At 44.1% G+C, this 22879-nt stretch overlaps 1 protein-coding gene across 2 annotated transcripts in view; it reads right to left on the minus strand.

Annotated features, from left to right (window-relative positions):
• Positions 1 to 22879, minus strand: part of AKAP1 (A-kinase anchoring protein 1) — a 58598-nt gene that overhangs the window by 7610 nt on the left and 28109 nt on the right. For both annotated transcript variants that reach the window (XM_070932035.1, XM_070932036.1), the window contains exons 2-8: positions 20766 to 22401; positions 18174 to 18307; positions 10634 to 10760; positions 8502 to 8629; positions 5669 to 5846; positions 1523 to 1673; positions 142 to 209 (exon numbers count right to left, since the gene is read on the minus strand). In XM_070932035.1, the coding sequence (XP_070788136.1) occupies positions 142 to 209; positions 1523 to 1673; positions 5669 to 5846; positions 8502 to 8629; positions 10634 to 10760; positions 18174 to 18307; positions 20766 to 22377 (2398 nt within the window). In that variant the 5' untranslated portion in view covers positions 22378 to 22401. The remainder of the gene's footprint in view (positions 1 to 141; positions 210 to 1522; positions 1674 to 5668; positions 5847 to 8501; positions 8630 to 10633; positions 10761 to 18173; positions 18308 to 20765; positions 22402 to 22879) is intronic.

The following is a 22879-nucleotide window of genomic DNA, read 5'->3' on the forward strand; positions in this document are numbered from 1 at the left end:
TCATGGATCATTACAAAAAGTGTGCAGCCTGACCCCCGAGTTGAAAAGATAGAGCTTGTCGTATACCATTCTTGATTTTCTTATAAAATCCCAAACCACAAAGATAAGACACCTCTCTCTCAGGTTTCTAGGGGGTACTACCTGGAAGTGGCACCACGTTGTCCAAAAGAACCTCAGCTCCTTGGAACGGCAGGGTTACAAAGTCAGACCTTTAAAAAAAAAAAAAAAAGGGCGATAATAAGGAAATGAATTAAAACAACATAGAAATGTCTAGGTTTACAATCTGAGAGCCAAAGCTTCCTTCTCTCTAACTCCTTTGAGCAAAAAAATGAGAATATTTTTGGCAGCAAGCTACTGGGCTTAGACCAGAGTTCCCCAAAATGATTAATACTGACCCCCCCCAAAAAAAACCCAATTTGACTATCCCAGGAGTCAATGTTATTTTTGCCAATAGTCCTTCATTTACAAATGCGATCGAACCCAGAATTTTGCTCCCCATTGCAGTCCTTAAGCAAGCCATCACGTGACCTGACTCAATTTTACAACTGTTTTTACAGTGGTTAAGTGAGTCATTGCAGTCATTAAGGGGATCATGTGATTGTTAAGTGAAACTAGCATAACCTGTGACCAGCTCTTGGTTCAATGTGGCCTTAAACTTGGCCCCTTGACTACTTACAGCTGTGTGTGTGTGTAGCTGCCCAACTTAAGAATTTCTTGTATTGTGAGAAAGATCTTTATTGCTAATACAGCAATACAACAGAATTTTGAAAGTCGGCCAAACGGTTTTAAAGATCAACTTACACCTAGTATGACTAAGCTAGAGTTTATTTATTTAGCTGTTTATTTTTTTGTCCAAGATCAAGTCACAGAATTTAAAAACACAGCACACCATTCATACATTCGTATGTAAAAATACATACAGGTATCCCTCACTTAACAACCACAATTGGGAGCAGCAATGATGTTGCAAAGCAATATGGTCATAAAGAGAGACATCAAGTAACCATGGCTGGTGATTTTATTGTTGGTTTCTCCATTGACTTTGCTTGTCAAGACATGCAAATGGCAATCACTTGAGCAGAGGGCGCTGGGAGTTATAAACGCCTGTCGATTGTGAACCCTTCAACTTTCAATCACATAATTGCAAGGATGGTTCAATCAAACTACCCACCCAACGAAAGCCAACGTTTTAACCGCTACATTGAGTTACAATCTTCCTTTCCAGCTGATTCTTCCAGACCACTGATGTTCATCTATAGTTCAGGTGTGTCCAACAGTGGCACTTTAAGACCTGTGGACTTCAGCTCCCAGAATTCCCCAGCCAGCCATGTTGGCTGGGGAATTCTGGGTGTTGAAGTCCACAGGTCTTAAAGCGGCCAATGTTGAACAAATCTGCCTTAGTTGAAAGTGGAGAATCTGGAAAGAGTCTCCAAGGATGAGCCAAGGTCCATCTATTTCAACATTCACAGAATTCAGGATGCCAACCACTTGGTGAGAAACTCCTGTGGTTACCTCAACTCACCTGATTTGTCTAAGCGTGTCAATCTTGACTCGTTCGTATCCACCATAATCCACATATCTGATTTCCACTTCGCTGGCATCTTTGAAGTAGCCAATCACTTGTGCCCGCCACCACGCGCCTTCCACACCCGGTGCGGCACAGACGACGCCAACTGTAAAGCAGAAAAATTGGGAACAATTCAGGATGCAATGCAACAAGCTTTTTAGGAAATAAAGTAAAGGGGGGGGGCAGTTGTTGTAGAATAGGGGTGGGGAATGTTGGCCCTTTTATGACCTGTGGACTTCAACTCCCAGAATTCCTGAGCCAGCCAGGAATTCTGGGAGTTGAAGTCCACCAGTCATAATCTCTGCTGTACAAGAATGGGATCTGCCTTAAGTCCTTTCTTTACTAACAGCCTTTCAAGTTGCAGGAAGTTCTTGACTTATGATCATAATGGAGCATGCCCATTATGATTTTAAGCCATGATGGTCATAAAGCGAGTCATCATGTGACCCACCCAATTTTACAACCTTTTTTGCAGTGATCGTCCAACAAATCATTATAATAGTTAAATGCATCTGTGGTTATTACACAAAGCCATTGCCTGCTATGGGGCATCTTCGGTAAAAACTGTAAGCAAATGACAATTTGGGCCCAGAACAGTGTAAATTGCAATCACATGACTGCAGGACACTACAAATGGCCATAAATGTGGGCCAATTGCTAAGTAACCAAAATGCAGTCTCACGTCCATGGGAGAGCAGATGTCAAAACTTTAAAACCAGGTTGAAAGTACCATTTGGTAGGGGATCATCGGAACTTTGAAAGGTTACTACATTAAGTGGTCAAAATTGTGGAAACCTTTTGGGAAAAGTGTATTTTTGAGGTTTGATGGCTAATAACACTTTTTTTTTTTTTTTGGAATTTCAAGATAATCCTATTCCATTGCTGGAATGGCCTGGGAATAGCCCAGACCTTAACACAATTGAAAATCTATGGAGCCGACTAAAGAAACTTGTTAGTCAGAAGTGACACAGCAATAAAACCCAGTTAATAGAAGCAATCATTCAATCTTGGTTTCACATAACAGCAGCTGCAGAACTAAAAGTCTTGGTTCACTCCATGGGAAGACGTTGTAAAGGCCATAATTCATGCTAAAGGTTACCCAACTATTAGCTGACATGATGATAATTTTTGTATATCTCGTTTTTTCTATGTGTTTCACTTTTCTTCTTTATACTGTAACTGCTATTCTAATAGCAAATCCTTCATAAAAGTTATTGCATGACATTCTTGATTAAATTATCTTTCCATTGATACATAATTTTATGGTACTCCTCCAAAAAAAAGTGGTGTTATTAGCTGGTTTTAGAAAATACACTTTTCCCAAAAGGTTTCCACAATTTTGGCCACTACTTTAAGTGGTCTTTGAAAGGTTGCTAAAGTGACCTAAAAGTTACTAAGTAGTTGTACTTGTAACCACTCCGTAATAGTATTCCTTTCTTTTTTTCCCCAGAAATAATCAAACCTTGCAGGTGGCAAGATGGTCTTGGCCCCAAATGGAACCTGAAGAGATGTGGTCAATATTTCGTCAAATGGATGCCAATGCCAAATGCTCCATGCCAATTAGCGTCATTTGTTCAATGGATACTATTACCCCAAGGACATGTATCAAATGAACTGGGACTTGTGGGTGGGGATGCTGTGAGCTGTTCCCACCGTCATTGGGAGATTAAATAATTGCTTCCTGTGTTAGTGTTATTGATGTATTCTGTATTTTATCTAGGTAGTCCTCGACGTACGACCGCAGTTGAGCCCAAAATTGATGTTGCTAAGTGAGAAATTTGTTAAGTGAGTTTTGCCCCATTTTACGACCTTTCTTGCCACACTTGTTAAGTGAATCACCGCAGTTGTTAAATTACTAACACGGTTGTTAAGTGAATCTGGCTTCCCCAGGAAAATGAAACAAACAAAATGTTAAAAAGTCATGATATTTATGTAGTTACTTACCAAACACATGTAAATTATATTAAAGTAACCCAAATATCTTTACAATCCCCAAGGCATGTGACAACTTTTGAGCACCCCTAATGTTTGGAAATTGAAAGCTGAAAAATTTGACAATATGAGTTTAATTGTCTGAAGGTCATAAAAGGTGATCATATGACCCCGGGACACTGCAATCATTATAAATATGAACCGGTTGTCAAGCATCCAAATGTAAATCACGTGACCATAGTAACGGTCATTAAGTGTGAAAAACGGTCATAAATCTTTTTTTTTCAGTGCAGTTGTAACTTCAAGCAGTCACTATACGAACTATTGTAAGTTGCAGGCTACCTGTAATCTTATTTACATAAATAGGGTAAGTAAACCTGTCAGAAAAAGTATGCGATGGCTCAGTGGCTAAGACGCTGAGCTTGTTGATCGAAAGGTCGGCAGTTCAGCGGTTCGAATCCCTAGTGCTGCGTAACAGGGTGAGCTTCTTGTCAACCTAGCAGTTTGAAAGCAGGTAAAAATGCAAGTAGAAAAATAGGGACCACCTTTGGTGGGAAGGGAACAGCATTCCAGGCGCCTTTGGCGTTTAGTCATGCCGGCCACATGACCACGGAGACGTCTTTGGACAGCACTAGCTCTTCGGCTTTGAAATGGAAGTGAGCACCGTCCCCTAGAGTCGTGAATGACTAGCACATACGTACGTGGGGAATCTTTACCTTTACCTAAACCTGTCAGAGTTGGTGGGCATATAAACCCTATGAACAAGTGAATAAAATTAAATAACAAAAATTATGCCGAGAGCATGTTCTTGTAGTTTTATTGGTTTTTTAATTCTTAATTCTGTAGACCACCCAGAGTGGTGAATTGGATGGCTATATAAATTTAATAAATAAATAAATATACAGGGAGTTCTTGGCTTACAACCGGTCATTTAATAACCACCTCAGAAAAGGTGCTTTATGGACTGTAAAGCCCTTTTGACCATTATAAAATGTCAATGCCCCTCCCACACATAACCCCATTTTGGGAGCTTGCCAACCGACTCTCATTTATGACCGGTTTCAGTGTCCCACAGTCATGTCACCATGATTTGTGACATTTTCCTGCTAGCTTCCAGTGTCTGATAATAAAAACACCCATTTGGGAGAATGGATTCAGACTTATGACTGTATGGTTCATTTAACAACCACCCTAAATACAGTTATAAAATTGGATCCAGTCATGTGGATGCCTCAACTTATAACCCAAATTTCGGACCCAATTGCGATAAGTCGAGGACTATCTATAAAAATATAAAAATCACCACAGGTGACTTACTCTCCAATTTAGCAGTATTTTGGTAATAATGAATATCTTCCCTTTCACAAGATTTCACTGTTGTTCTAAAATTGCTTAACTGCAGAAACAGTGAATATTTTTTTAACAGTACTCCCACCACTTTACAGCTTCTCAAGTTTTTTTTCCCTCATCAATACTGGAAGAACGATGCTCAGTTTCAGGCAGCCACTCACTGCACTGACTAGAACTCACAGTCTCCTGGTGATTGGCCCAAACCAGCCAGACAGCTTTCATACCTAAGGCGGGACTAGAACTCACCATCCCGATGATTGGCCCAAAATCACCCACTTGGCTTTCATGCCTAAAGTGAAACTAGAACTCAGTCTCCTGGTGATTGGCCCAAGTCACCCAGCTGGCTTTCATGCCTAAGGTGGGGCTAGAACTCACAGTCTCCTGGTGATTGACCCAAGTCATCCAGCTGGCTTTCATACCCAAAGCGGGACTAGAACTCACCATCCCCTGATGATTGGCCCAAAGTCACCCAGCTGGCTTTCATGCCTAAAGTGGGGCTAGAACTCACAATCTCCTGGTTATTAGCCCAAACCAGCCAGCTAGCTTTATACCTAAGGCGGGACTAGAACTCACCATCCCGATGATTGGCCCAAAGTCACCCACCTGGCTTTCATGTCTAAGGCGAAACTAGAACTCACAGTCTCCTGGTTTCTAACGTGATATCTTAACCACTAGACCAAACTGGCTCTCCTATAATAGCAAAAAGCCAGAAGGTTGAAGAATGATTCTTTTCTGGTTTCATTTTGGTGATAAAACCAACACTATCTCCTCTTATCGTTGGTGCAAAGGGGCATGGAAACCAAATCGGAGAAGACTTACCCTCTACTGGGGTTGGCATCGTAGGAATCCCAGGTTGGGAATAGCAGAGATACATCTGCTGATCTAGGCTACGAAGGACGTGGAAAGTGGGATGCGTGTGTTGTTGTACGAATAAGTGCCCGGCGTTGACTTGATTAACCACAATAACTTCTACTGTAACTCCATCAGGAAGCATGAGCTGCCACAGAAGGATGAAGAGAGAAGTATTTCCATGCACAAGTAATGGCATTTAATTTCCAAGCTACAGATTATAACACTGTATGGAAATGAGAGCAGAGTTAAGCAACTTGCTACCCTTTGTACTGCATAGACTACAACATCCTACATGGTAACTTGGCTGAAGAGGGAGAATGCTTGGGGAAATGAAAGTAAGTGCTGTATCTCCTCCAGAAGCTGCCTCAAGGTCACCCAGCTGGAAGAAGGAGGGCGCTCCCAACTAAACTACACTTGGAGTGATTCATTATGAAAACATCTTGCCTCTAATTGGTTACACTGGGATGTGGGCAATGAGAGATAGATAAGGGAGGGAAAAGTTGAACTTAGGGATGCTGGCACGAGATTCTCAGTTCTGGCTTTGCAATATTGCAATGCGCTTGACTTCTAATAAAACTATTACCTTTCTCAACCGATGGCGCTAAGGATCATTTCCATTTAGGGATTTAAGTTGTTGCAGGTCTGACTGATCTAATATTTCTCAAAATGTGCAACTTTGAAACACGCCCAGAATTCCCCTGCCAACAATGCATTGCTAGGAATTCTGGGAGTTGAAGTCCACATGTTTCAAAGTGGCCCAGGTTCAGAAGCCCCGATTTATAAGACCATGGGACAATAATCACCTTTCACTATGTCTTACAATTGTTATGAAAGTTAAGTAGACCCTTTTGGAAAACTCAAGATTTCTCTTTTATGTTGGCTTATATTGGACCACTTTAATGAGCTCAGTTGGAAATTTTATTTGAAATACTTTACCATGCCATTAGTTCAGAATCATTTCTCTGGAAACCCTAAGATAATTTCACTCCATAGTTCAACCCTAACCTACAAATATTCCCTTCTCTTAGTACCACATATGGGTGTCAAACATTTCAGAAAGCATGCCAATGGCAGAAATTTGCTTACAGTACAGTGGCAAACCTCCACTAAGGAATAACTATTCTTTCTGTATGAATGTGTACAGAAGAATGCCCTGCCCACCGATGTCAGAAACAAACCTCCAACCAAAACTGATGATGTTACCTAGTTAGGTAATGAAACCTCTCCAAAAACAAAAATAACCACCAAGGTCAGAGAGCAGCAAGGATTCCACAGTTCAACTCTGAACTACAAATATTATCTTGTATTGGTACTCCCTTTTCCTCTCTTCTTCACAGCTCCCTTATTTTCTCTCTGATAGTTTTATTCCCTCTCTTTCTTCCCACTTCAAACAGAACAGGCTGTTCGTCCTGCAGGTTTACACCCTGGCAGAGTGTTTCTGAAAAACAGGCGGTGAGTGGCTGTTAGGACTACAAGTTCCCAACCTCTGCTACGCGCAGACAACTTCCCAAATCTTCATCAATGCATCACAATCTTAAGATCAGAAGCTCTCAAGGATACAGGTCAACCCATGACACGTGAAATCAGTGTTCCAACAGATGCTCAAGCTCCTTTAGTACATGTGTCTAACTTTACACACCTGTACAAGCCAGTTGGGAGGTTGTTGTTTCAACCTTTTGAGAAAAGCTCTGGATTCTGCAGATGCTTCCACCTCCAAGAAAAAAAAATATCACCAAGAAGACATCTGGCTAAGATGCTTTGAAATGGTCATTACAGAGATGGTGACAAGAAAGCAAGGGACCATATAGTGCAGGGGTCACCAACCTTTCGGACCTCAGGGACCACTAAATTCATAACTTTAAATCCCGCGGACCACTAATATGAATTAGTGACGGGATGGAGTCCTTCAGGCACTTAGCATGGCCGCCTCTTAGCAAAGAGAAGCGCCCGGGATCAAACCTAGCTTTGCTGTCCACTGCAGCTAAGAATCTCAAATACGACCAAGAATGAATGTTTGTCTTGTAGCCAGCCCGGGCACTAGATCGTCCCCCCCTCCCCTCCGGCAAACTCTGTCTCTCGAGGAGCCCGGCTGAAGTTTCATGCACCGCTCACTGAAGCACCTGGACTCCCAAGGAGGGAGGGAGAGAGGGGCTGGAGCAGTGGTGGGTTCCTCCCGGTTCAGCCCGGTTCGGCCAAGCCGGTAGCTGTGACGATGTGACGTCACCGAACCGGTTCTCTTTGTCTGGGAGCTGGGCCCTCCTGCCCACCCCCGCGTTATTCCTACCTTTATTTCTTCTTTTTTAGCCCAGCTGATAGGTGCGGCAGAGTGGATTGCCACACCTCAGCTGGGCAGATACCTAATGCGCTTTGTTTGGCGCGTATGCGAGCGAAGTGAGCATGCATGTGGCAATCGCGCACAAAGCGCGTGAACGAAGAGAACCGGTAGTAAAGCCGGTTGAAACCCACCACTGGGCTGGAGCTACTAAACAGGCAGTCAAGCTAAATGCCTGAAGGACCCCATCTCATCAGCAAGTGGGATTAATTGCTTTGGCAGGCCGTATCCGGTCCAGGGGCCATAGTTTGAGGATCCCTGATTTAGTGCAATATAAAAAATGAAAAAATGCAAAGATTTTCTGCGGACCACCAAAATTTTCTCACGGACCACCAGTGGTCCACGGACCACCAGTTGGTGACCGCTGATATAGTGCAACCCAGCAACTGATGAATCCAAGTCCTTCCAAAGCCAGCAATTTCTCCAGTTCTACTAAGATGGGACCCAGAATTTTGAGTTTGTGCTTACCCAGGAGGTCATGGGGAGGGAATGCAACGGCAACGGTGGGGGTGGTGGAGCGTAGATATTGGTGAGACTCAAATCCTTGAACTTCTTTCCAATCAGGGTCAGTGCTTTGTCAACGTTCTGCTGAGAGCCTGCAGGGAAGGAGAGGCGGGGGGGAGAAAATACAGATTTTAGAAAATGTTTAGGCACACAGGAAGAATCAAGATAGCCTACCTCACAAAGATAAGCGATTCCTCATTTAAGCAAGAGAGGAATGATTTTGCTTTGCATCCTGTAAAGGAGCAGCCAGGAGCATATCTATGCGAAAGGAAGAATTCAATCCATTGTAATCACACCAAACTCAATGGTTTTCCATCTGGGCCAGTGTTTCTCAACCTCAACAATTTTAAGATGGGTGGACTTCAACTCCCAGAATTCCTCAAAACCAATATGGCTAGCTGGGGAATTCTGGGACTTGAAGTCCACCCATCGTAAAGTTGCTGAGGTTAAGAAACATGGATCTGGAGTGGACCATTCTTAGCAATATCAATAGCACTTGGACTTATATATAACTCCATAGTGCTTTACACTATCTAGGCCAGGGGTGCCAAACTCAAGGCCCGGGGGCTGGATCCGGCCAGTGGGGTGCTTATATCTGGCCAGCGGGGCTGCCCTGGAAATAGCAAAGGACCGGCCTGCGGTGCCTCTGCCAGTGAAAATGGAGCTCGGGAGGGCCGTGGGCATTCCTCCCAAGCTCCGTTTTCGCTGGCAGAGGATTGCAGGAAGTCGTCAAAGCCGAAAATGGAGCTTGGGAGCCCATTTTTGCTGGCAGAGCCCTCAGGCCAACACAGGCGCCCCTGACACAAGTGACGTCCAGCTGGCCACACCCACCCTGGCCCCCTGAAGTCAAACCCTGATGCGGCCCTCAATGAAATCAAGTTTGACACCCCTGATCTAGGCAGTTTACTAATGTCAGCCTATGGCTCCCAACAATCTGGGTTCTCATTTTATCAACTTTGGAAGGATGGAAGGCTGTGAGTCAACCTTGAACCGGTCAGGATCGAACTCCAGACTGTGGGCAGAGTTTGCCTGCAATACTGCATTCTAACCACTGCACCATCACGGCCCCACTCTTCCACCAAGTCTTAATTTGAGTGTCACTCCTTTTTCCAATTGATGTAGAAGGGAACTCCATAGGGGTGGAGAATCCCCAAATTCAGTAAATCAAAATCAAATGTGCCATATTTTAAACTTGGGGTGAACTGTCTATTCAACATACAGTAGTGGCCAAAATTGTGGAAACCTTTTGGGAAAAGTGTATTTTTGAGGTTTGATGGCTAATAACACTACTTTTTTTTTTTTTGGAGTTTCAAGATAATCATATTCCACTGCTGGGATGGCCTGGGAATAGCCCAGACCTTAACCCAATTGAAAATCTATGGAGCCGACTAAAGAAACTTGTTAGTCAGAAGCGACCAGTTAATAAAAACTCAGTTAATAGAAGCAATCCTTCAATCTTGGCTTCACATTATAACAGCTGCAGAACTAAAAGTCTTCGTTCACTCCAGGGGTGAAATCTACTTACCTTCCTTACCAGTTCGGAAGTGTGTGTGCACACCTTCTGCGCATGCAAGAAGGTAAAAAAACATTACAGTGTAATGTCATTACATTACTACATTAGTAATGACACCCAGGTGGCAATCGCTACCAGATCGCCAAACCACAGGGAAAAATCACTACCGGATCGGGTGGTCCGGTCCGGTCCGATCTGGGAGCATTTCAATCCTGGTTCACTCCATGGCAAGACGTTGTAAGGCCATAATTCATGCTACAGGTTACCCAACTAAGTATTAACTGACATGGTGATCATTTTTGTAGATCTCGTTTTTTCTATGGTGATAAGTTTTGTATATCTCTTTTTTTCTACGTGTTTCGCTTTCCTTCTTTATACTGTAACTGCTATTCTAATAGCAAATTCTTCATAAAAGTTATTGCATTACATTCTTGATTAAATTATCTTTCCATTGATATATAATTTTATGGTACTACTCCAAAAAAAAAAAGTGGTGTTATTAGCTAGTTTTAGAAAATACACTTTCCCCAAAGGTTTCCACAATTTTGGCCACTACTGTACTCGTCCAGCAGGTTCCACTCACCTTCTATATGGCAGATCTGGAAGTCCTGGGTGTAAGGTAGTGTGGAAATGTAGATTTTGGCACCAGAGACTTGCTTCAGGAAGCTCACATATCTCCCTTGTTTGCCTATCAGCCGTCCTACTAAGTGCTACAGGGAAAAGAACAAGAGAAAAAAATAATAATAAATAGAGGGACACATTTGCAGGTGTCTCATTCTGTAGATCAAAAAGGACCAAGTATATCAACTCTGGAAGTACATAAGCTTATTTATTTTTCAAATTAACGTCCAGAAGCTTTTTGGATAGCGTTGACAATGAATATTTACACTGTATTGTTGCCTGGTTCCTATTTTATGTTACTTATACATGTAGTCCTCGACTTATGGTCAGTTGGTTAGCAACCAAAATTATGTCAGAATCCCCAAAAAGGTACTTATGACCAAAGATCTGATGGCTGCCCACCTGGTCACTGGATGACATTTTGGATACCAGGCAACTGATCTGCATTTACAGCTGTTTGCAGTGACCCACAGTCACATGACTGCAATTTATGTTTTTTACTGCAAAGTGGCGTTTACATGTGGTTTTTAGCAAAAACGTCCCATAAGCAAACACCAGATCTGCTTAACGACCACTGCCAAAAAAAAAAGAAAAAAAAGGTTGTAAAATCAGGTCGGTGACGTGATGACCTGCTTTATGTCTGTCATGACTTACAACCGTAATAGGCGGGCTCCATTACAGTTCTAACTCAAAGACTACATGAGTTGTAGCATTGTTTTTATTTTAATCTGTTAGCCACCCAGAGTCATGCACTTGAGTTGGGCAGCCCTACAAATTTAATAAATAAATAAAACTGGCTTGCAGCAGTTTACAAAGCTAAATAACAATGGTTCAGGGCAGGGGTGAAATGCTCCCGGTTCGGACCGGATTGCCCGATCCAGTAGCGATGGAGGTGGGTGGTTCGGAGAACCGGTAGCAAAAATCCCTGCCTCCCCCCATGCCCAGCTGAGCCGCGCGATCATCAGAGGCTTTTTTTCTTTTAAATGGCTCTGACAATCCAAGCTGAGTAGCCTGATCAAGGCAACTCAACTTGGATCGTCAGAGCCATTTAAAAGAAAAAGTTTTTTTCTTTTAAATGACTCTGACGATCCAAGCTCTGACGATGCCAGCTGAGTTGCCTGATTGGCAGGGATTTTTTAAAAAACCTTCTGACAATCAGGCAACTCAGCTGGGATCGTCAGAGCCTTTTGAAAGCATTTTTTACAACCTCTTCACCGAAGAGGTTGTAGAAAAATGGCTTTAAAAGTTAAAAAAAAAAATGGCCACACCCACCCAGTCACATTACCCCCACCACCAAGCCACACCCACAGAACCAGTAGTAACAAATTTTAGATTTCACCACTGGTTCAGGGGTGTCAAACTCAAGGCTCGCGGACCAGATGTGGTCAGATACGGCCCATGGGGCCGTCCTGGTCCACCCAGTGTGAAGACGAAAAAGCAGGTCAGCCTGGCTTCGGCCCAGTCTATCCAATCTGAAGGGGAAACATTCCAGCAGTTTGGGGATTGGCGTCAAGTTGGCCACACCTACCCAGTTGACCACACCCGGCCAGCCCCCCAAGGTCAACCACAGCCCTGATGCAGCCCTCAATGAAATTGAGTTTGACACCCCTGCTTTAGTTAAAACAAATGTACACAGCAGATAACAACAAAACCTATGAAAACCTTAAGACGACCTTCAGGAGGATAAGACAAGTTACAAAAACAGGTTTTCAGATTTCATTAAAAATGAGGGTAAAGGGTATACATCAATGGGTAGGGAATGTGCCACATTGCGGCTACCATGGAGAAGGCCCTGACTAACTAATTCCAACTGGTGACACCCTCCAATGACTTTTGATTGCCAGGTGGAACTCTTGGTGAGTGATACATGGGAATAATTCCTTTATGTAGGTTGCCTTTGAGATGTAAACTGATTTATCTATTAAAACAAGAATCTTGAATTTAGCTCAGAAAACAATGCGGAGTCAATGCAGTTTAAGTCATCACACTACAAAAAAAAAGAAGAAGTTGAGATTCTAGAAAGAGTGCAGAGAAGAGCAACAAAAATGATTAGGGAACCAGAGGCTAAAATATATGAAGAACGGTTGTAGGAATTGGGCATGTCTAGTTTGATGAAAAGAAGGACTAGGGGAGACATGATAGCAGTGTTCCAATATCTCAGGGGCTGCCACAAAGAAGAGGGAGTCAAGCTATTCTCCAAAGCCCCTGAGGGTAGGACAAGAAGCAAAGGGTGGAAACTAATCAAGGAGAGAAGCAACTTAGGAGGAATTTCCTGACAGAACAATTAATCAGTGGAACAACTTGCCTTCAGAAATCGTGGGCCCTTCATCACTAAAGGTTTTTAAGAAAAGACTGGCCAGCCACTTGTCTGAAATGGTGCAGAGTGCCCTGCCAGAGCAGGGGGCTGGACTAGAAGACCTCCAAGGTCCCTTCCAGCACTATTCTATTCTATTGTTCTGTTTTGTGGTACCACAGGTTCTTAATGAGGGATATACCATAACTAAGCAACAGTTTGGTCTAGTGATTAAGGCACCTGGCTATAAACCAGGAGACTGTGAGTTCTAGTTCCACCCTAGATTTGGAAGCTAGTTTGGGTGACTTTGGGTCAATCACCAGAAAACCCTGAGTTCTAGTCCTGCCTTAAGCATGAAAGCCAGTTTGGCTGACTTTGGGCCAGTCCCTCTCAGCCCAATCTACCTCACAGAGTTGTTGCTATAGGGAAAATAGGAGGAGGAAGGAATATTATGTTTACCACTTTGATTTATTTATAAAATAATAAAAGCGGAATAAGAAAAGACCTTTAAAAATCCCCTTGCCATTCTTTGGACAACTGCCAATTTAAGATCAGCACTTCTACCAACTTGACACCTTCCCAGAAAAGGCTTTTTTGCGGGGATGTCTTCTTGTCACAATTCAGGGAGAAGGAATACAATGCCAGTGGCTACATTGGCCGGGTTCCTTGGTTATTTTACTAAAAGAAACAAGCTGGCATAAGTAAATGCCCTCCAGTTAAGCTCCACTCCTACAAGACACACCCATGTAATTGCTTGGCATCCTGACAAAAGTGATTTGCCACTGTCTCCTCCTCAGAATTTTTTTGATTCCAAGTCTGGCTACAGTTCTAGGATTATTTGGCTAACTCCTCTCTAACTACAGGTAGCCCTCAATTTACAAGAGTTCATTTAGTGACCATTTGAAGTTACAACGGCACTTTAAAAAGTGACTTATGAGCGTCTTTCCCAAAGGTGCTTTTCTTTTTCTTTTCTAAGAGGCAACTGGACTTTCTGGTTTTTCTCTGAAGACCTTTCGCTTCTCATCCAAGAAGCTTCTTCAGCTCTGACTGGATGGTGGGGAACGGAAGGATTTATACCAGTGGTGAAATCCAATTTTTTTTTACTACCGTGGCTTGGTGGGTGTGGCAGGGGAAGGATATTGCAAAATCTCCATTCCCACCTTACTCTGGGGCCAGCCAGAGGTGGTATTTGCCGGTTCTCCGAACTACTCAAAATTTCCACTACCGGTTCTCCAGAACCTGTCAGAACCATCTGGATTTCACCCCTGATTTATACGCCTTGCAGACAGCTGGTCATTTGCATCCTTTCAGAGAGTCATTGAGGCCACTTGGAGGTTTACCTGAGTGGTACAAATTGGTATGGAGACTTCTTGGAACTGCTGAAGGGACTGTGTTGTAAACAGGAGATAGATGATGTCATATCCCTACCCCCCTTCCCCCCCACCTGCACCCCCCCGTTGAGAGAGAGAGCTGTTCAATTTTGACATAGATGGCTTCTGTAACCCAGGGGTGGGCTTCAAAAATTTTAGCAAGGGGTTCTCTGCCTGGTTGCTGTGTGGGCATGGCCATAATGGGTGTGGCCTAGTCGGCCTCCTGCACCACGGTGGGGGGGGGGGGCTTTTTGCCCTCCCCGGGCTCCGGAGGCTTTCCTCCAGCTTCCGGGAGGGTAAAAACTGCCTCCCCAGGCTCCGGAGGCCTTCTTCCCAAAACTTCCGGTAGGCCCATTTTTCGCCCTCCCCGAGCCTCCATGCGTGCCCTGCACTTACCTGCATCCAAAATGGGCCGCATGGGGACACCTGGGAGGGGCAGGACGGGATGGCCAGGAGTGGGATTTGGAGGTCCTCCGAACTGCACAGAATCTTAGCTAGAGGTTCTCCTGAACCCCTGCAAACCCCCAGCAGCCCACCCCTGCTTTAACACCTCTTTCAAACCAGCGATCCTCTTTGTCAAAAATATGGACTTTGTTGTCTTCAAAAGAGTGGCCTGTGCCTTTTAAATGCAGATAAGACTGCTGAATCTAGTCCTGATGTGTTCGTTCTCCTGAAAAACCAGAAAGTCTGAGGGGAAAAAAAGTGTCTTTGGGACAACCTGGATGACTAAGAATCTCCATAAACACTTATGAGCATCTTTCACACTTATGACCATTGCAGCACCCCATGATCAAAATTCAGATGCTTGGAAACTGACTCATATTTATGACTGGATGGTGGGGAAGTCAGAGCTGAAGAAGCTTCTCAGATGAGAAGTGAAACGTCTTCAAGAGAAAAAACAAGGAAGTCCAGTTGCCTCTTGAAAAAAGCACCTTTGGGATAACCATGACCAGGATGACTGAGAAGCTCCATAGACATTTACCGACCGCTTAGGATCATTATTCAAGGCAGATTGGAACCCTACATGGGAAAGGAGGATGACAGAAGCTCAAGCTGGCCTTAGAAAAGGCCAAGGAACAAGAGGCACAACCGAGAAAGCGGGAGAAGAACAAAAATAGGTCAATATGTGCTTCCTCAATTATAGAAAGGTCAACGATTGTGTCAACCACGTCAAGCTGGGAAATATGCTAAGGAAACAAAGAGCTCAGAATAGCTCATTGTCTGCAGGCAAAACCTATCCACAGGACAGGAATTCCATCTGGATAGAAGATGGTGAAACTCCAGGGCTGCAAAGGCATAAGAGAAGTTGTACAGGTAGTCCTCGACTTAGAACAGTTCATTTAGGGACCATTCAAAGTTACAACGGCACTGAAAAATGTGAGGGATGACCATTTTTCAGTTACAACATTTGCAGCAGTCCATGGTCATGTAATCGAAATTCAAGTGTCTGGCAATTGGTTTTATTTATTGGTTCGATTTATATGCCGCCCTTCTCCGGAGACTCAGGGCGGCTTACAATGCGTTAAGCAATAGCCTTCATACTTTTGTATATACCTGCTTAGTAGGGCTTTCGGTCCCCCCTAAGTGGTGTTCTATTTTATACAAAGTCAGCTTATTGCCCCCACAATCCGGGTCCTCATACCTCAGAAGGATGGAAGGCTGAGTCAACCTTGAGCCTGGGGAGATTTGAACTTGCAGTAATTGCAGGCAGCTGGCAGCCAAATGTTACTTAACATCACCATCCTCTGGAGGGCCTCCGGTTCATATTTATGACCTGCGATCCCCTTTTGTGACCTTCTCACAAGCCAACTCAATGAAGAAGCCAGATTCGCTTAACAATCGGGTTACTAATTTATCAACCGTAGTGATGCCCTTAACAACGGTGGCAAGAAAAGTCGTAAAGTACGGCAAAAAAAAAAAAAAAATCACTTAACAAATGTCTCGCTTAACAACAGAAATTTTGGGCTCAATCTATGTCGCTAAGCAAGACTTAACTGAATTTTCCCCTAATTTATGACCTTTCTTGCCACAGTTGTTAAGTGAATCACTGCAGCCCTTAACTTAATAATATGCCTGTTTAGTGAACCCATCTTCCTCATTGACTTTGCTTGTCAGAAGGTCGCAAAAGGGGACATGTCCCTGGGACATCGCAACCGTCATAAATATGAGTCAGCTGCCAAGTGTCTGAATTTCCCTACCTCCAGGGGTGTGGGGAAAGCCATTTTTGCCCTCCCCAGAGTCCTAGAAAGGCTCTGGAGGCTGGGGACAGCAAAAAACGGGCCTTCCGGTCCCACCGTAAGTTGACAAATAGGCCGTTTCTGGCCTCCAGAGGGCCTCGGGGGGGGTGGGGTATGGAAGGCCGTTTTCGCCCTCCCCAGACTCCTAGAAAGGCTCTGGAGGCTGGGAAGAGAGAAAAACAGGCCTTACCCACCACCCCCGAGATCATCTGGAGGCAGGAAACAGCCTGTTTCCCTACTTCTGGTGGGCCAGAAGGCCCAAAAATCAACTGGCCAGCATGTACATGCATGCCGGAGCCGAGTTTGTGTGCCCACCGATATGGCTACACATGCCACAGGTTTGCCATCACGGATCTAGTCCAACCCTCTGCAACATACAGGAAAGCCATTTAAACCATTCTGAAGAAATGGTTGTCCAACTTCTTCATAAAACAGATTGGACGACCCACAAATGCCATAAATAGACTTTTCCACTCTTATTTGTCTCTTGCCATCAAGGAAGCGTTTCTGTCAAGTATTTGCAAGCCATTGGCACATGTGTCATATAAACACCAGTGGAGGCAGAGAGTGTCTCCACCTCTATGTGGAAAGGAGGGGCTTACCCTGAGTATAAAACCCCCTCCAACCTTTTCCACCTTGCTCTCTCCATCTCTCTCTTTTCATGTTTGTTCCTCATGAGACTTGATCTCTGTTGTACATAGTTAATATGATTTATCATATGAATAAATACGTTTAAGACATTTATTTATGCATCTGCCTCTGAACTCTTCTATGCTCCTGGGTGTTTCTACGATCCCAATTCCACAGTTTCTTTATATTTATTTCATTTGCAGGTGATCCTGGCTTAATGACTGCCCTGTTTAGCAACTGTTTGAAGTTCTGACAGTCCTGAAAAATTAACTTTATGACTGGTGTTCATACTTATGACAATCCTAATGTCCTGAAGTCACATGGCTGACTTCAGGCACTTCACAACTGGCTTCTGACAAGCAGGGTCAACCGAGACGTTGGCAGTGAAATAACAAGTTGCGGTCACGTGATGTCTCACTTAAAGACAAAATGGGAAGTGAGGTTATAAGCCCGTCACAGTCAAATGTTTCACTTAGCGACTTCCTTGCTTAGCAACAGAATTGTCGCTTCCAACTGAAGTTGCTAAGCGAGGACTACTGGCATCTAGATGTCACATTTATAGAGCCAACTCTGAACGACTCAAGTAAAACACAAATACAATGTAAGAAGGCGGCATACAACAAGGAGGCTTAACATAATCAGCATCAGAACGGGAATAACAAAATTGGAAGGGACCTTGGAGGTCTTCTAGTCCAACCCCCTGGACTAGATTTTATCTTAATAAATTTTATGTTTAATTTTATCTTAATAAAATTCCCAGAAAGGTACATGCCCCAAACCCATCATCCCAAGAAAAGATCCCAGTTTTTAAACCACATATGAAGGCCATCAAGATCAGGAGAATGTGGACATTGGAGGAATCAAGATTAAAAGGCAGGCACTAGGACCAAAAAAGTGCACGACTGAAAAAGTTGGGAATCCCCATTTAAGCAAAATCAAGACTAGGTAGACAGACAATTTTCTGGACGTTACCTTCGGTATTTCAATTTCCCAGATAACAAGCTCTGTCTTATTGCAGTCCGTTCCCATCTTAGCACTCAGGCAGCTGTCATTCTTGCGGAGAGCACAACCGCTGTCCACCGAGTCCATGCTGTTCACGTCAGAGCCTAAAAAAGAAAAACAGCCACGTTCCTTCACTTACAGGGTGATGAAATGCTGGGCAACGGGACTGCAGTAAACACACTTTCGATCCCTCTCATTCCGCTTTCTCCATTTACATAAGGAGCTACAGAGGTGTGCAGAACAAATTTGTCTAGCCCAGGTGATGCCCCTCCAGTTAATCAATCAATCAATCAACCAGTCAGTCAGTCGGTCAGTCGGTCGGTCGGTCGGTCGGTCGGTTAATCAGTCAATCAATCAATCAATCAATCAATCAATCAATCAATCAATCAATCAACCAGTCAGTCAGTCAGTCAGTCAGTCGGTCATCCTATCTATCTACCTACCTACCGTCTAATGTATCTATCATCAATCATCAAATAAATCTGTCTATCTACCGTCTAATCTATATGTCATCTAATCTCTCCATCTCTCTATCATCAATCTATCCACCTAATAATAACAATAACAACAGTAACAGAGTTGGAAGGGACCTTGGAGGTCATCTAGTCCAACCCCCTGCTCACACAGGAGACCTATACTAGGGATTCGAACCGCCGAACTGCCAACCTTTCTGATCAAGTTTATCTATCGTCTAATCTATCAGCTAATCTATCTCTCTCTTTATCATAAATCAAATCTATCTATCTATGTATCCATCCATCTACCTACCTACCTATCATCAATCTATCTACCTATTATAAATCATCAAATCTATCTATCTACCTACCTACCTATCTTCAAATCTAATCTAATTTATAGGTAATCCTCAATTTATGACCGTAAAGAAGCCTGGCCATTGCAGTCACAAATAATGATGGCCGTAAAGTAGATCATAACTGGACCCATTTTCCCAACCTTTTTCTTTTTTTGCAAGTCATTAACCTAATGCCACCCAGCAAGCAAGTCTCTACTCAAGGGAAGAAAGAAATTAATTTGTTTATACCACACCATAATTGGCATTTGGTAGCATACAAATGTAACTTCACTTCCACTCTGCATCCCATGTTCTAGTAAGATTCTGCACGTATTAAGTTCCTAAGATTCCCCTCGCACATATGTGCTAGTCGTTCCTGACTCCAGGGGGCGGTGCTCATCTCCATTTCTAAGCCGAAGAGCCAACGCTGTCCGACGACGTCTCCGTGGTCATGTGGCTGGCATGACTAAATGCCAAAGACACACAGAATGCTGTTACCTTCCTACCAGAGTGGTCCCTATTTTCCTATTTGCATTTTTTACGTGCTTTCAAACTGCTAGGTTGGCAGAAGCTGGGACAAGTAACGGGAGCTCACCCTGTTACACGGCACTAGGGATTCAAACCGCTGAACTGCGGACCTTTCGATCAACAAGCTCAGCATCTTAACCACTGAGCCACCGCGTCCCCTTTCTTTTCCTTTCCATGTTTTCCTTTAAAAGTTCGCAAATCAAAGGGGTCAAAATGTGATTGAAGCCACTTCTTTTTTCTGTCAGAAGTCAAGATGGTGGCATATTACTAAAATTCCTTTTCAATATGCATTTACAACTGGGTGGGTTTGACCATCCCAAGTTTTTACACCCAAACTTCCATTTCCCTGAATTTCACTATAGATTTATTGGTGCTCAAATCCTAACATTTTAAAGATTACAAAGAAATCTCTCTTCAGTAACCCACCTTTCCAGAGTTGCTCTGAGGAAGTTACCCCACCTTTTACCACAGAAAAATAAGAACAGGACCTACAGGTAGTCCTCGACGTATGACCAAAACCGAGCTCAAAACGTCCGTTGCTAAATGAGGTTTGCCCCAGTTCATGACCTTTCTTGCCACGGTTGTTAAGTGAATCACTGCTGTTGTTAAGATAGCAATACAGTCGTTAAATGAATCTGGTTTCCTCATTGCCTTGGCTCGTCAGAAGGCCACAAAAGGTGATCACATGACCCCAGGACACTACAACCGTCATAAATACATGCCAAATTTTGATCATGTGACCATGGGGATGCTACAATAGTCGTGTGAAAAACGGTCATAAATTACATGTAATCTACAGTGCCCTTGTAATTTGAACAGTCACTAAGTGAATGGTTATGTCAACTCGCAAAGCATCCCGGGCGTGCTCTCGAGTTGCCATAGGTCAGGGGGGATGGGAAACTGGCAAAACTGCACAGCAGCCAAAAACAGATGCACATTCAATGCTTATCTCCCTCAAGGCTGTATCTCAGGGTTACCTACAGCAATCGAAAGGGAGTGACCACTACAACCCACAAAATTGCTCTGTTGGCGAATGGGATTGATGACACACCCTGGGGGGAGGGGGGAACACGGTCATAATTGGAGCGTAAATTATGTAGGGTCAGAGCTGGCTTCACCTGGGAACATGTCGACATGAAGCTCCTAATAAATAACTGGATTTCTTTTGAAACTTGGCTCAAGACTCATGATTGTAAGTTGAGGACTACGTGTACTTAGTTATGGTGAAAGAGAATCCTCACCTCCTGAGTGGTCTGTATCGGCCTCCGTGGGCCATGGCTGTTCATGGCTCAGAGGCGGAAAGTCCTCCTTCAGCACGCCATTGCTGTATGGCACCCTGTTTTCCGTTGACATGGAGGAAGGTGGCTTCTGGATCGACACGGACTTGTCCTCTGAGTCTTTGATGGTGGATGCGTTCAACAGATCCAGGTGTTGTGGAGGTGGTGATGAAGCGCTTTTCAAGAGCTCCTCGGCACTAGCCCCATCTTCTGAGGTGCAGGCACTGCACCCAGAATCTTCCATCACTATATGGCCATCCTCAAACTCCTCCTCGTGGTTCGTAGCTGGTGTCAAGCTGCCAACAGACCGCCTGGTGGGACAACTGGAGTCTCTGAGCCGGTTGTGACTTCGGTTGAGCAGTCGGCCATGCGTCAAACAACTTGAATATGTAGCATGACGGTTGACGTTCTCCTCCAGGAGGGGAGATATTTCGACAGTAGCAACCTTCTGGCTCACACAGTCACCACCCTGGCTGGATTCTGCTTGGCCAACACCTCCAGTGGACACCTTCTCCCGAGGACTATCCACCCGGCGTGCTATTTGGCATATCGTCTCTGACATATCACTGACCGACCCTGATAATACTTCCTCAGTCGCTGCCCGGATGACATTGGAAATGATTTGCATGGCCACCTGCTCAATCTTCTCAACTTCTTGTTTGTCCAAACTAATGGCTCCTATCCTCTCTTTTTCCAGACCACCCTTATACCCAAGTTCTCTGCATCCATTGTGCTTCGACATGCTACCAGTCTTCGAACTGGACGTCATCCCTTCCTCAACCATCTCCAAACTAGCAGATTCAACACACTTGGTCGGTGTCCCAACTGCAGTCTCTCCTTCGCCACTGTTACTATCACTCCTTTCTTCCACTTCAACAGGATCCTTCGGCAACTCATCCGGAACGTCTTCAGTTATGTTTCTGGAGCAGATGACGGGGAAAGAATCCAAAGAGGTGGATGCAGAACATTGGTCTTCTTTCAAAGACCTCTCAGATGAACCGATCTGGACCATCACATCTTTGCTACTGTCCTCCCTTTTTTCAGAACCAGGAGATGCCAACAGCCCTTGGTTGGGTGCTTGATTGGAATCAGGCTCCCTTTCATTGGTTGCCTCATCCATTTGGGAGTCATCAACTCTTTGTACATCCAGAAGAGAGATCTTGGGCGAAGGGGAATCAAAGACAACTTGAGGCCCCATCACTTCCACTTCTCCACTGTCGTCCTGAAGTGAATCCGGTTGGAGGGTTGGTATTGCCCCAACGGGAAGGTCTTCTCTCAACGTTTCTAAGCTTTGGGCTCTGTCTTCTGTCAGAGGTATCGGCCGTTCTTGAAATGGTGAATCGCTACACTGCCTGACCTGTAGTGGTGGAGAAAGTTCACTGTTCGACTGTCCAGTTTTCCAAGAGCTTGGCTCCTTCGGAGGAGAACATTTCTGGCACTCTTCCAATCTAGGAAGATCTTGCCTGTCGTGGTTACTGACACGTTCCTTTTTACGCGAAGAAAACCACCACCAGCCGATGAGTGCCAGCACTCCGGGGATGGTGAACGGCAGCAAATTGCGGAAGCGCAACGCCATTTCATGCACCCTCAGAAATTAAACCTGAAAAAGAGAGAGAAAAAAGGGTCATATTAAAACTTCAGTTGTCTAACCATGTTTAGAAAAGGTACCACTTTTTCTCAATGTTGGCAGCTTGAAAAAGATGAAGCATAGCTGGCTGGGGAATTCTGGGAATTGAAGTCCACACAACTTCAAGCTACCAATATTGAGAAACACTGACTTAAACAAAAAATTAACACACCCCGCCATTTCCATCAGGAAGCTCATCTTTAAATTATCCCTTAAGTCCAATGAGTCGTGATAACCATAATAAAAAGTCATAGCCATTTATAGGATTACTTAATTTATAGCCTGTTCTTCCTTCTAAAAGAAACTTTTAGCCCTGTCGTCTTCCACAAATCTTAGTTAAAACAAGCCACAGCATAACAAAAGGTAGTAAGGGAGATTGAGGGGAGGGAGGGAGGGAGGGAGAGGGGGAGAAAGAGAGTGGGGGAGAGAGAGAGAGAGAGAGAGAGAGGGA

This window comes from Pituophis catenifer, unplaced genomic scaffold, assembly GCF_029215685.1.
Source record: "Pituophis catenifer annectens isolate HBS135680 unplaced genomic scaffold, rPitCat1.0.hap2 SCAF_1, whole genome shotgun sequence".
NCBI lineage: Eukaryota > Metazoa > Chordata > Lepidosauria > Squamata > Colubridae > Pituophis > Pituophis catenifer.